Here is a 15,468-nt window from a genome sequence, read left to right as displayed (position 1 = left end):
TAGATGTTCAAATAGTGACGAGTAGTAAAATCCAGAATATCAAATATCCAGACATTCATTCAATAGAGACTCATCTAATTATAACCTCTACAAGCTATAATAAAAATAGTAGAGAACATACTGAATTTTTTACCTAAACCATTCAACATAGTCAATTCATTACCAAACTTTGCAGTAATAGAACATACAATAAATCAGTTTTTCGACACACATTGGAAATAACGCTCTTCAGATTAACGGCAGAAAGATGTGCTTAATAAGAAAGATAAGTTATGTGTTGATAACATATTTACTGCAATTTGGTTTATTCAATGTTGTCATAAGAAGCCAATCATTTGTGATGAAAAATAAAACACAAAAAGTTATTAGTCTGTTGCGTAATGATCAAATCACAATAGAGGAAAATATTTTGGAACTAACTAAACACAAATTTTCTGATTTTAAACAAAATTATTGTTCTCAATGAATAATAATCTCTTCAATAAACAAGTTATAATACGAATAGAAAACTGGATGAGGTTTCATAACCAACATCCTTTGGCTTCCAGCGATTGTATACTGCATAATGCTACAATTTTATAAGAACCATCCATATAATCAATGACTTATGATGATATTGTAGGGTCGGTTACTATGTTAAGCCCATATAACTTATTCTAGCTTCTGGACATGTCAGTTTATCCATTCTTCTTGAGTCACAATTTGACCGTGTTCATTATTTACTTATCAACATTAACTGCTTTTATATGAGGGTGTGTGTGCGTACCCTTTTTATCCTATTCATCACATATTTGTAACCTATTTTTATCTGGCTACAAATACTGATTAACGCTTGATTAAATGGAGTTGGCATACATGCGTCCTCTACTGAGCATCATTTCGACTCAGTCTCTTCTCTTCGTCCCTCTGATCGCATCTCCAGATCAGTGAGTGAACAAAATATATGTGTTCCAAATCCATTCTCCTATTTGACTTATTTAATTTCGTCATCCATTAACGCCATTTAAATTGATAATTATTCGCGAGAATAGTCAGGATGTATATTTCAACAGTAATCATTCAGTAACGATCATTCGTCCGATCTAACTGGAGTCAGATCCCGGGTTACTAAATTGCAACCGATATTTCTTTAAAATGCAACAAATTTCATGACTATTCCAAACACGTGATGGAGAGGAGCCTAATAAACTGGTCAGTATGGAAGTAATCACTCCATACGACATCACTGATTAACACGTTATCGTTGGATCGGTGGTTATTCACCTGGATCATCACATTCGTAGACATTTTACGACGAGGAATCAAGGGAAGATGTTACTCGAACGGTCGAACTCTTTTTTTCAGTGACAGAAAGTTGAGTCCATGAACCACATTCCTAGTGAGTTCAGAAATCCGATAACCTGAATAAATAAATAATTTCCTTTGTCAGACAATAACACATGTTTTAATGATTTGCACACTTCACCTAAATGGTTTCACTCAAATTTTATTTCCCAACAGAGAAGCCAGTTTCTACTCCCATATTGCTAAGTAAACATGGATTACCGGAAAATCAGTCAGGCCAAACAATATTTTACACAGACATATGAAAGAAGAAATACAAACAGCCTACATTTGGGCTTTTTCCACCTAGGAAACCGACAAAAAGTAATATTTTATGGCGACCACTTAAGATTTACTGTAAACTCAGAAACTATAAATGTCAGTGGAACACGTTCACTATTAGGAACTCATTAGTTGTAGAGGTTGGAATTTTCAAAACAACCAGCTACAACTAAACTGAGTAAACGGTTTCCTAAAACATGAAACTTATTTTTCAGTATAGATCAACAACTGGATAACATAGTTATTTAAATATTATCAAACACAAGTACTGTCATAGAAATCTCAGCCTTATCATATAATAATGTAAACAACCGTATGCATAGCTTACTCTGCTTTTAGAAGCTGTCGCAAAAAATTTGCTATCCATACTAACAGCGATTACTGCAGAATTGTGTTCTTTCAGGCAAACAGACTTCTTAATTTTACTACCAGTTTGTCGACCAATAAAATGAACCCATGTCTCAGCATTCCCACCTCCAGTAACAGCTACACAGAAGTCACTTGCAACACATAATGTCCCTCCATTTTCCGGCACTCCACCATTCACATTATGATTTATACAATGTGACCATAAAGTATCAATGAGTTGGAATTGAAGCTCTGACATGGCATTTGCCGACTGATACACACAACGATCTTTGTGTGAACTAACATTTGGTCTTAAAATGCATAGAAATATCTAAAAGAAAGTATAGTTCGAAATGACGAATAAGCAATGCAAACTCGTTACATTTCAAGTCATAAATATGAGTGTATTGTATACAATCAACTTCAATAAATCACCAATTAATAAACAAAAGCATCAATTTTCATTTTGTAGATCACTTAAATTGCACAAAATTAAAAATCAACTACTATTCAGTTGATATTATAATGAATGATCGAGTTTAAAAGAAATCCAGTTTACCAGTTAGGTTACCACAACTACCTAAAAACCACATAAATTCTCGGTGAGGTTATGCATCACTTGGGAAGTGTAACAGTCACAGTGATTGGCATAACATGTAGAATAACGATTTTTTCACTCAGTTGCAACGTAAAACCTGGTATGCAAGTAAACCGAGTTAAGTCGCCATTTTCGTGGGGCAAGGTGAGATGTGATGTTCTCAGGGTCGATCTATTTATTGTGAGATGGTAGCGATGTTTGCAGACGCTAGCTACCGAAGAGGAACACTCTACTGCTGACACTCCTCTACAGTCAGAAGTACGACTTTGCCTTAGGACCTTCATTTGTTACTTTTAGTTATACTGTGTCCTAATCGACCTGGTTGGCATGGTGTAACCTAAAGGACCAAGTGTTTCAGCCGATACACTTCGATTGGATCAGCACAACAACCAGCCCCGACCACAAACATCAAGGTGGAAGCCACAGTCAGAGTTTTTAACAATACACTGATCAATATAAAGAACATTTATGATTCATTTATACATAGTAATCAACGAACTTTATACTCATTTGTACAACCTACTCGTACAGCGCCAGATGCATAACCAACAATAATATGATATGCATCAAATGCTGAAAAAGATCTTGCACAACTACTTGTAATACACTGGATAGATGAATTATCTTCTGTTGCTGCTTTCAAATAATGAATTAATCTACCGTCAAACACACGAATAACAGTCAGATCGCCATTACTCCAACCTATTAAAACATGTTCGTAAGTAGGCAATATTGTCAAACAAGTTACACATATAGGATTTCCTGAACCTATTTGAGGTGGTTTTACATCAATCCATGGACCTATGGAAAAAACAAGATAAATAAAGTGAACGAAAATGGATAAGGCTCTTTTATGTTAATTACAACTGGTTGATAAATATGATAAAAAAATGTACAAATGTCTTCAATAAGAAGAAATCAAATCCACCATAGATTTGCAATTTAGAAATGAAGTAAAACTGTAAACTCATTATCAAAGTAATAAATTATATATTTTTAACAGGCAGTGAAGCTGAGTGACTCGGGATCGAATCACTTGAAGTAAATCAATTCCCACAAAGTTACAGGTATTCCTTGCTAACCAGTGTCGAATAGCACGAAACCCAGGTTCATAATTTCCTGACGTCTACCTCCAACTTTCTGATACCTCGACATAATGAAAGCGATGTTTGGTCACTCAGACTAGTGGCAATACTGCAAACTAATCAAAAGTATTCGATCAGCACTAGAAAACTAAACCGTACAGGTCCTATAAGAATTCCTCCATAAGGCTGTTAGAGGTTAGGAAAGGACTGAAAATAATTTGTCTAATCAGCATATACTAAGAAAGCCTCTAAAATATTCGTGGATTGTATGTCATACTCTTATTACAAGATTTCTTACTCTGCTTACGGAGTTATTTAGAGGTCAGAAGTTACCAATAAACCTAGAAATACAGTTGTTTTCTGTACACTTATGAAGCTTAAATTAAAGGTTCTTTGTTTACTTCATAATCACTTCTTACAGTTCAGGGCTCAAGTGTAGGCGTATTCTGTGAATCTAGGAAGCGCCTTCGATGTCATTATCGAGCATTCGAATGGCAAATTGATTATACACAAACATGAACAAACAATTGTAGGATTTTTATTATTTCCAATTCTGTATACTGATTGGTATTTATTGAATAACTGCATTACATAGTCAGAATCATACTGTCGAATCAATATTTAATAAACATATTACTTACTTACTTACTTACTTACTTACTTACACCTGTTACTCCTAATGGACCATAGGCCGTCGACCAACATTCTCTAACCCACTCTGTCCTGGTCATTCTTTTCTAGTTCCATCCAATTCTTGTTCATTTTACTCATGTCTATCTCCATTTCCCGGCGAATTCATGAGTCAATTGAAGCTAGACCGCCATGGAAAATCTGGAAGCACTGGACGGCTGTTTCGCTCTAGTATGGGACTCCTCAGCATATTTAGGAAACAGTGAAATTAGAGCAAGATATACATTCCTATAACCGGATATTTCTGTCTTCGCTCGCCAATCAACCAACCACAGCTCAGATAATTATTACAGACCAAATAGCAGTAAATGATGTGCGGAATGAAATAAATATTCAAGCTTGACAAATTCATTTATTTATTTTTAAAAGAGGTAAAAGTATTGCTATTACAAGGTACAGAAAACTAGAGTCAACACTTACCAAAGGTTCCCCATAGTCTAGTATCCCATATATTAATGTAATTATTCAAAAATTGGCCACCACCTGACTGGAAAATATACTGACCATTTGGTTTCGAAAAGCATATCTTCCCATATTGGTTTGGAATTAATTGATCAGTTTGATCATATGGAAAATATTCAATTGTAAAACAAGAGTATTCTTGTATTAAACCACCTTGATACCAAAGTATGTCATCGTTCCACAGCATTAATACACCATCTTTATCAAACGTTGCTAATATATTCCCTCCATTTGGTGAGTAGGCGAGTGAACAGAGTGACGTTGATGCAGATAGCGACTATTAACAAAATCAAGAGACAAAAATATGAATGGCTGATATAGAAATCTACCACTGTCAACGAATTACACACTCTGCATATTAGGAGTAGAGAAAATACTCGATTGGTCAAATCAAAGTGGAGCATGCAGTGAACACCAGAATTAGTGGCTAAAAAACGCGCGCCTTCATTACTGAGCCACCACTCTACAAACAACAACACAATGTAAGATTTGTTAACTTACCCTCACGATAGATAAGGAAGATAAATTGTAGAAATGTATTGTACCATCCCAACACCCAATAGCCAAATCATCATGTATTAGGTCTTCTTGTTCATTGCTTAAAACAGATGGCAATCGGAATGCAATTGAAATAATCGGATAACTGGATACATTTATTGACTTAACTGGATGAAGCCTTACAGAACAGACACTTGTCGATAGATCACTGGATTTAACACCAATTTCTGAAACATCCCATAAGTAAACCATACAGTCTAAATCACCGGTAGCAACCAGTCGACGTCTAGGATGCCATGCAGAAGTAGTTACACATCGACGATGATATCCACATAACGATGCCAATTGTGAAATCACTGTTTTGTCATGCACTTTAGATTCAACATTGTGAATCACGGTAGACGCATCCCAGATATAAACATCACCATCTTCTGAGGCACTCATTAACCGAAGTTCTGAAATGAACTTTTCGGGAGATTTTATGTTTTCAGGTTTACTGGGAAATCCGTCAAGGAAACATAAACTTTGAACGCTTGAACGGTGTCCAGTTAATGACCACAGTTCCTGAAATAAAGTAACAAAGAGACTTTTCAAATTAAGGAACTAATAATAACAAAAACGGACTGATCGTTAAGCCTCTTATTGGAATCAGAAAAAATGAGAAAATCTGTTCCATGTTAGAACAATAGAAATTTACAAGAGAACTCACACGCATAGTGGACAATTCTACGAAAGTAATCGTACCACACCTAGTTCCATACACCAATACTTTAGCAGTTGGATTCATTTCCACAGACGTTGGCACATCCATGGAACCATTTGAAGTCACAATTGGTTTATATGTCATATTCCTCTGCATAGGTTTGATCAATGTGCATTTTGGTGAATTTACACGGAAGAGTATTTGACTATTGTTCATGTCTAATTGCCTTTTTATACCAAAATCATTAAGATACAACAATGAGAGGCCTAACGTATGGATCCATTCACTGGAATCTTGGTTGATAGCTAATTCACAAAATGAATTTGGATATCTATCGAGTAAGCAAATAAAAGGCCTCATTTTAGACAACAATAGTAATATTTATATGTATTAATAAGAATAATTTAACTTATGCATAACCCGTATATTTGTTTCAGTCTATATCGATATGAAGTTGGGAATAGTTGAAAAATGTGCTTAGGAGAGAAAAGATTTCGGTCTGATTATCAGTGTAGCATTTTCAAAGTGACTGAAACCATAGAAACAACACTGTATATAGCTTATTTGTTATGAGAAGTTGAGTGTACAGGTCTTCACACAGTTTAGTTATAATTCACATTCATTTGACGCTGTTACAACATGATCTTCAATTCCTTTTGTCATCAAATACTTGTTTGAAATCGGTGTTTACAGTAAACACATTCGATACTGAATATCAAAAACATAAACATTTACTAATCTAAAACTTGTGCATGCTCAAGGTTTACATAACTTTGAGCAATATCAATTTAAGAAGGAAGTGTTGTTTCCTAATTCGCAAAATTTAAAGTAACTACTGAATGGAGTAAATCATCAACCCGATTACATTCCAATCCGAATGTTCACGTTGTAATGCACTTGATAGGTGACGCAAGATGATGTACTGTAAATACAGACATCAATCAGACATCCTAATTAACGAACAACCGCACTCTCCATACTAATTTATTTCAGAATATCTACTTTGAACAAGTAGTACAATAAACCCTGATACAATAACTGTGCGTCACAATTGTACACGAATATTTACATGGTTAATTAATGATATACATAAATATGAAACTTACTTTACTAAAAATTCATAGTTTACACAAACAAACGTTTTCATCGCATCAATTTTGTCAATAAAAGGACATAATTCCAGTTTGCTTTTCCACTTTTCTTGTATACATCGATCAGTCGTAGCTGCGAAAACAAAATTAATTCGAACACAATTTAATTAGTAATGACTAAAATAATTTATGAATAAAAACTGGATTTTAACAAAAACTTGGGTTGTCGTTAGATTCTAACCAATTGCTTTCTTTGGACAATCCATTCAAGTCGTTGATCATAGAACAGCCTGAAAAAGATGTTTTTATTTGTGAGTTGGCTAGAGTACACCCAAATTAAACCAGTGTCTAATAGTCGCACTTTTTAAGGAGATGTTGTAAAAATTGCCATTAGTCAGCGACATAAACATACTTTGAAACAAAATATTAGCATAATGAACATATATTTTGATCAGTATTGCTAATTTGAACGCTTTATTCGGTTCCTAAGCTATTCTGGTAACCCGAAAGCTAGAACTACGCAGCGAACTGAACACGATAGATAAGGCGCAAATTAAGCGAAAAGCACTTTACTCCGAAGGTTCATTTTTGTACAGAAAAACACGAGTATTTATAGATTTTTAGCATTTGTCAAATCAACATCATATTTTGGCTAATCCGCTAAGAGACATATTATGCTACTGACCAATATTAGCATACCACGTTAATATTCTAGAAAGCTCACTCATGCTCTGATTGGCTGAAACTCTTCGGCTCCTTTAGGGTCTCCGGAGGCTCCGTTGAAGTTCTCCGAAGCCGACTCAACATATTTATTTGAAAAATCCGTAAAAGTATCCAAATCAGGAAAATCACACTTACGATATCCATTGAGAAATCTCATCAATGTTGACGGATATTCACTTAAGATTCTGCATATAAACATGGGACTTGTGAGCAAATGACAAATAATATCCAATTCATCAGCATACAACTTGAAAAGAAAAACACAAAACATTACGAACAAGGCATAAACAAAGAATCAGGAAGTGAACAACTACTGTTGTTTCAGCACAGCTTTTAACTTGTCAACAATTAGTCGTCACAACATCCTATTCAAAACAGAATTCAATGTTTTCACATTTCATTCATCATACATTAATCTATCATGCTCAATACATACATCTACATACATTTAAGGAATCATTGATCCATTTCAATATCGGAACTTCCAAAACAATAAAACGATGGAGGAAAACATGTTCAGTGTTCAACCAACGTTTACAAAGCTCTGATAAAGAGTCTCCATGATAGATGTCACATCGACTTCACTTTATGGTACTTCAATCAAAAAACATATGAGGACAACAGTTAACTGACCATCAACGCTGTGTTTCTTAATGGTCTAGCACTCTATGAACATTGTGTAGACTCCAGAATTTCAGTCAACTATGTACTTTGTCATTACACTCAGCTAACTGAACTGTCAACTAAAAAGTCTGAAGTAGAAATTATAACATTCAATCTTTCATATGGGTTACAGATTATAGCCAAATATTACCCAAAACCAGTAAACTTATCACTAAGTTCTCTTGTAATTGGAAATTAACATTTGAAACAATTTTCAATAGAATTCAGAAAACAGTCATACATTCTACAGCATCAATGGTTTCATGTTGATCTGAGAAATAAAATCGAAAGGTGAGTTGTTGATTTGTGAACTGCATTATCACCAATAATAAGTTATTCGGTGTGTAATAAATTGTAATATCTTCATTGAATATTATGAATATGAATGACAGATTTGATTGTACAATACACATTCACTCGTGTCACTAAAACTCTCCCTTCTTCAATCTATTCAATTACGCTTCAAGTATTAGGTTTATGGCTAAATTTTCAGCTTAACTACCTCAAACATCAATCACATTTTTCTTCATAACACACATAGCACAAAGTAATTTGATGCTTGCCATCATCAACTGATCAACCTTAAACAACCAATGAAAAACTAAGAAGCATTGAACAGTTATTTCATCGCACTATGAAGCTCTTCAACAGTGAACATACACGGTGTGTGATTACAGTCAAAATCGACTTACAAAATGATATAGTTTATCATCCAAATCTGACAAAACAACAGCCAATATTTTGTGAATAGTAGCATTAAAAGTATACTCTGAGTACATATAATTTCCATGATTTTCAAAAATTTATTGAATACTACTTCTTCAATCGAGTGACTTAGAAATGATAAATTCTCTGCACCTAAATTCCATAATTCAATTTTCCCATTCAATGTCATCTTTTCAGTTGAAATAACATTACTATTATTATTATTACTACCATTGGATGTGCTATTGAAACAATGCAATGATTTATTGAAAATAATCATTAACGGACGTAATCTACTGAGAAGAATATGAAATGCAAATGGAGTTAAATGTAATTGCTTTGATTTGTCTAAAGCACACAAATTGTTTGTACATTTTGACAGAATAAATCTGTCAATGTTACTTTCAAGTGTACATATAGATTCTAAATCATTCGGTTTATCCTGTATGACTGAAAGCATTTTCCATGGATTATTCTCCCAATTCATTTCATATTTTTCATTGATATTTTGTGTAGTAAAAAGCCATTCATTGAGTAGAATTAAAAGTTCTTTACTTGACAATGAGTGACGACAGAAGATTAAAAAACCCAGTGTTGCAATAATCAAGTCATTTTTATATTCAACTTCAAGATTTTTAATGATCTCATCTATTAACTGATCAATTGTGCCAGATAACATTTTCAGATGAGATTTCACCTAAACAATCAAAATGAAAAGATTGATAATTTATAAGCAGAGATTTACAGATAAATTAAGTTAGGAAGATCACGATAGTTAAACTCCAGAGTGTATGCAAATATGTAGCAATCTATGGGTGAATACGTTTAATCAGTATCATACGGGTAACAACAATCATGTTTCCCATCAAATGAATTTAAAGTTTGAAGTTCGATCTTGACAAAAATTATTAGTTCCACTGAAGATGAATAATTGAAATTACATCGATAAAATGGAAATAGCTATTCAACAATTTTAAATGTTTCAGTTTCAGTTTGGGAAGGACAGGAGGCTCGATGGTCTATGTTAGTCCTGGCAATGGTGGTCTCTCAGTTGATCCAACTTTCTTTTGAAAGGGTCGACGGATGGAGCCTCAACCACGTGCTGAGGTAGTAAATTCCACTCGTTGATGATTCGATGGGAAAGTCGATAGTCAGCTGACAAGTAATTTGTTCTCAGCTTATGAACTTTTTTGGAGTGTCCTCGTAAATTCTCTGTTTTGGAAGACAAGAAAGATGAGGGCATATCAGTTGGAAATTTATCGCTAAGCAATTTGTAGACTGTAATCAAGTCGCCTCTAGTTCTGCGATATGACAACGGGAAAAGGTTCAGCTTGTCCAGTCGAGATTCATACGGAAGCTTAGCTATTCCGGGAATCAGCTTAGTCGCCGTTCTCTGAACCTTTTCCAGAAGCTCACCATCTTTTTTTAAGCAGGGGCTAGCCGCTTGTATGCAGTACTCAAGTTTTGGACGAACGAACACTGTATACAAAGTCAAAAACGTTTTAGCGTCGACATGACTAAAAGCTCCACGTATTGACCATAACGTTCTAAAACCTTTGGAGGCTATTGCACGGCAGTGTGCAGTAGTCTTTAAGTCTTGACTAACGATAACTCCTAAGTCATTATATGTCTGGGCGACAGGTAGCTCAGTGTTATTCATCGTGTATGTATCTGTGCCTTGATGACCGATATGCATCACAACACACTTGGAAGTATTTATCGGCAACTGCCATGTTTGAGACCATTCAGATAACTTCTTCAGGTCATTTTGAAGTTCTAAGCTATCACTCTTACATCGTATCGTTCTTTATATCTTGACATCGTCAGCATATAGCAAGACCGATGATGATAGGAGACAAGGAAGGTAATTTACATACAAGAGGAATAGAACTGACCCCAAAACTGTACCCTGGGGCACTCCACTAAGCACAGTTTCCCAGCTAGATAACTTTGAGTTCACCCTTACTCTTTGTTGACGCCCAACTAAGAAGTCTTTTATCCACATCAATAAATTGCCTCCAATCCCGACTTTTCTTAACTTATATAACAGCCGGTTGTGCGGAACTTTGTCAAAAGCTTTACTGAAATCAATGAAGGTGACGTCTACAGGTAGCTTTTGGTCCTTAAGAGCGCACCAGCTTTCACGAGCCACTAATAAGTTAGTGAGACAAGAATAACCTATTCTGAAGCCGTGCTGCTTATCCGAGAGGATCCGGTTTTTATCGAGATACTTAAACAGCTCCTTCCGAATAATCTTTTCTAAGATTTTAACAACCACACTAGTTAGGCTAACGGGGCGGTAGTTCTCAGGTTTGTGTTTCGTACCTGTTTTGAAGACAGGACTTACTATGGAGTTTTTCCAGTCTTTCGGTAAACGACCCTGCGTAACGGATATGTTAAAGCATGTACTTAAAGGGCTTGCAATGAAGTTAGATAATTCCTTCAGTAGCCTAGGATGTAATTCATCGGGCCCCGTGGATTTACCTATGTCAAGCTTATTTAGCAGACCAAAGACATCGAGTTCTTTAATGGTCACGCTATCCAGTGTATGTATGGGGGGATCTGTATACGCTGACGGGAAGGGCGCTTCTATGGTATATACGTTGCTAAAGTAGTTCGAGAACACTTGAGCCTTACCAAAGTCGTCCTCCACTAATGATGAAGCAGTACTGTCTCCCCATAGAGCAGGAATATTTCCTTTTCTCCTTGTCCTTTGGTTTATATAGGAATACAAGCGTTTAGGACATTCTATGGATTCCTGTTGTAACGTGTGTGACTGCAGGTTATGATAAGCAGCGTATTTATCGACCGATTAGTGACACGGAAAACACGTAAGGACGACCTAGTGCCCTGATTGGCCCTGCTTCGCTGTCTGTCCTAGCCAGTTGAGTCAAGAACACAAGTCACAGCCTCGGAGTTATGAATCATTGTATTTCAAACATACTCTATTTATATACCAAGCAAACAAACCACATCGTACCATAAAATAGGAAACAACATTTGTACAATATTTAACAAGTGAAGTAAACATCGACCAATAAGAAATGTACATTTAAGGTCCAAGGCCACAGTAGACTTAACACAATAATTATTAGTATATTTTTCCGACTATCCTAACAATTCCTTAACAAGTTTTCCTTCGTACAATTTTCTAGACTTACGGAGGGTCGAGGCACAAGTATTCCGAGCCTTTCGATACTGAGATTTTGACTCATCAGTCCCCAGTAACCTAAATCTATCCCAAATTTTCCTTTTCTTACGGAGAAGGATACGGACCTCCCTACTGAACCATGGTGGTGAGTTTTTCGGCCCCTTTGGTATAGTCCAAGGGATGTGAGGTGTGGTAACTTTTAAGTATGAATTTCGAAATGCGTCCCAGGCCGTTTCAATGGAGGACCCTGGGTCTATTGTCTAATCTATTAACGATGCTGAGTGCATGATGTCTGGTATGTTTGCTTTCCAGACGTTGGGTCTGGACTAGACTGACGCGTCCTCGTGACTGGCAGTTATATGGAAGTCGAAAGTTAAAACTGCGTGGTCACTTTTACCTAGGGGTGGCATATGATGGAGGTTCGCAACATCATCCTCATAATGAGTCAGCATAAGATCTAATAAGGATGATTCAGTGTCCGGATCGATCCTTGTCGCTTCTTTCACATGTTGCACTAGAGCACATGTGATAACCCCATCAACTAGTTCCTGCTCGAAAGAATTCTCCGACGATTTAGTTCGCAGATTTTCCCAGTCTACCTTAGGTGCATTGAAGTCCCCTAGGATTAGACATCGACCACTTTGGGACCAAATATTGAGACTGCTTAACAGGATCTCATTTGCCTCACAGCTTGGACTGCGATAGACCAAGCCAATCAGCAGCTCTTGTCCCTTGCATTTTGAGCGAAGACTAACTAATTCACACGTCCCACTCTCATGGGATACACTATCGATAATAACAAATGGGATAGCATTCCTAATGAATAGAGCTACTCCCCCTCCTTTGCGCTTTTGTGTTCTGCAACATACTACCAAAAGCTAATTCAGCGATTACAGACAGCGAAAAGTAGTATATCCTCAAATGTATATAATGGAAACATTGATACATGTCTTTGGACAACCTCACTAACAACAACAATCTACAGTAGGAGGTTGTAGAGATTGTTGAAATTCATTAGGATCGTCGATCGATCTAAGTAGGACTATCATTGAAAACCTGGAGGCATTGGACTGCCGTCTCGACCTAATATAGGACTGCTCAGCGGACTCGAACTAAAGACCTTCAGTCTCACGCATGAACGATTAACCTTCAGATCATTGAGTCGGCATCCAACGGTGTTTATGGCTAACCTCAATCAACGCATGACATTGCGAAGTCTGTTTCTAAAATTACCAACAACAGACCAACACCACTACCATGCTAAAAGTCTTAAGAGAAATCATGAAAATCGATCAAAGCAATTCCTCCACCTTGTTCAATCTCATTTTCACAAGGTGAGAATACAAGTAAACCATAACATTTCAAGCATTACTGAACATGAATAAGGGATAAGTGTTTCAACCTATTTAGACACTCGTCAGGTGGATGTACCTGCATCCTAGTGTTGATCGCTATATCGGACGATCAAAATTCAGTCCAAAATACCAACAACGGGATAATTCAAGTCCCTATTAAATCACGATTATATTAGAAATTCATGATAATGTACAAACCTCATCACGACTTCCACATAATTGTAGATATTTGCAAACCATATCGAAATACGATGGATTATTTGACTCACAAGCTGAAATTAGTAAAGCGATCTAAAAAGTAGTGTAAAAGAAAGTATAAGATAGAGGATAAAAGGGGATTTTCAAATTTCTTCATAGGAAAATGAATATTTTATGATTTACATTTATATTACATGACTACCTTTTATCACATAACAATTATTCATTCATTTCAACCTACCTCATATTCCGATTGAGAATTAACACAAGACACTCCATTACTACGTAAATGAGATAATATAACAGCACGAGATTCTTCGGAAGTCAACTGAGGTATCTGATACACTGAACAAGTGTTTTTGTTATATTGACATGTTAATTTTTGTATGATTTCCGAATTAGAATGACATGTGAAAATAAACTGAACATTCTGATTAGAAAGAAACAGTGAACAAATAAAAGCATTGACAAAGTACTAGAAATTTCAATTCATTTTTTTAAAAAATGTTTACTGTTATGATAGGTAGTGTATGAAATCTGATACTGATACAAGATGTGCTGTGCATTAAAGCCTGCCCCTCCCAATCGACTACTTGAATGAGAACACAAGAGTGGACGAGAAGGTATATTGGCTACCGAATAAAATGCACAAATACTCATTCACATATATACATCTCTGCCCCTTAGAAAATCAACTCATCTCTTAGCCAATCATATCCATTCATCCTTCAGGTCATTTCAGATTGACATCAAGTGACCTTCGCACATGGCTACTTTTGACTGCCTCATCATATCACTAACAGATTAAATAGTTAGATAATAAATAAATTGATAAATTTATACCCCGACGAGTCGTCGGATATTCCTCAACAATGTCTCTAGAGGCTCAGGAAACATTTTACCCTGTCTGCGTTGAATAGGAGCTTCTCAGAGACATATGGAAGTGAAGAGTCACGTGTCACATTAACTATACTTTGTACAGCATATACTATACTTAGTGTGGTTCCAGGGATTCATAGACGCCCATAAGCGTGCGTAACTCTGCAAATACCATGGTTATTCTGTACATAAACTAAACTTGGAGTAAAGCGTTCTTCTTCAACCACGATCCTTTTCTCACGTGCTCAAGTTGCCGTGTAGATCTAGCCTGGGGTTATTAGAAGCAGATAGGAAATCCGATCGAGCGTTCATTCAGCAGACTTACTAATATCGTGAAATAGTTGTGTGTTCATTAGTGACTACTTTCAAGATGAATTACTAAATGCTGTAGTATGAAGTAGAGACTAATGAAACCAACCAAAACGAGAATAGGATAGCAGCTCAAGGATAAAATTCCATGAAGTTGAAAGTGTGAAACAGTTTGTACTAGAACACAATGACTCAACAATATCGTGTTCGCTGTAAAACCTAAGGACTATGATTCCGGAATTCAGTGTGCATGATGTTTTGGATGTGCGGAGTCAAATAGCTTTAAACTAGAACGTAACAAGCGTTTGTTATTCACTTTTTTTTCAAAATGTTTCTACAACCTACGTCACTTCATGGTTACATTTGCCAAAGTATGAAAAAATGTCGCTTCAATTTACGATGCAA

At 35.9% G+C, this 15,468-nt stretch overlaps 1 protein-coding gene across 2 annotated transcripts in view; it reads right to left on the bottom strand.

Moving 5' to 3' along the window:
- Positions 1–15,468, bottom strand: part of MS3_00005007 (uncharacterized protein) — a 65,913-nt gene that overhangs the window by 18,558 nt on the left and 31,887 nt on the right. The window contains exons 21-30 of one of the 2 annotated variants that reach the window (XM_051213015.1): positions 14,117–14,305; positions 13,876–13,968; positions 9,159–9,868; positions 7,939–8,050; positions 7,096–7,213; positions 5,996–6,320; positions 5,290–5,850; positions 4,747–5,065; positions 3,075–3,352; positions 1,934–2,284 (exon numbers count right to left, since the gene is read on the bottom strand). In XM_051213015.1, the coding sequence (XP_051068950.1) occupies positions 1,934–2,284; positions 3,075–3,352; positions 4,747–5,065; positions 5,290–5,850; positions 5,996–6,320; positions 7,096–7,213; positions 7,939–8,050; positions 9,159–9,245 (2,151 nt within the window). In that variant the 5' untranslated portion in view covers positions 9,246–9,868; positions 13,876–13,968; positions 14,117–14,305. Of the gene's footprint in view, positions 1–1,933; positions 2,285–3,074; positions 3,353–4,746; positions 5,066–5,289; positions 5,851–5,995; positions 6,321–7,095; positions 7,214–7,938; positions 9,869–13,875; positions 13,969–14,116; positions 14,306–15,468 lie in introns of both variants that reach the window. The other variant, XM_051213014.1, reaches the window with a different exon arrangement.

Source organism: Schistosoma haematobium, chromosome 3, assembly GCF_000699445.3.
Source record: "Schistosoma haematobium chromosome 3, whole genome shotgun sequence".
Taxonomy (NCBI): domain Eukaryota; kingdom Metazoa; phylum Platyhelminthes; class Trematoda; order Strigeidida; family Schistosomatidae; genus Schistosoma; species Schistosoma haematobium.
Note: the sequence above shows the minus strand (reverse complement) of the source record. Positions and strands in the feature narration are given on the sequence as shown.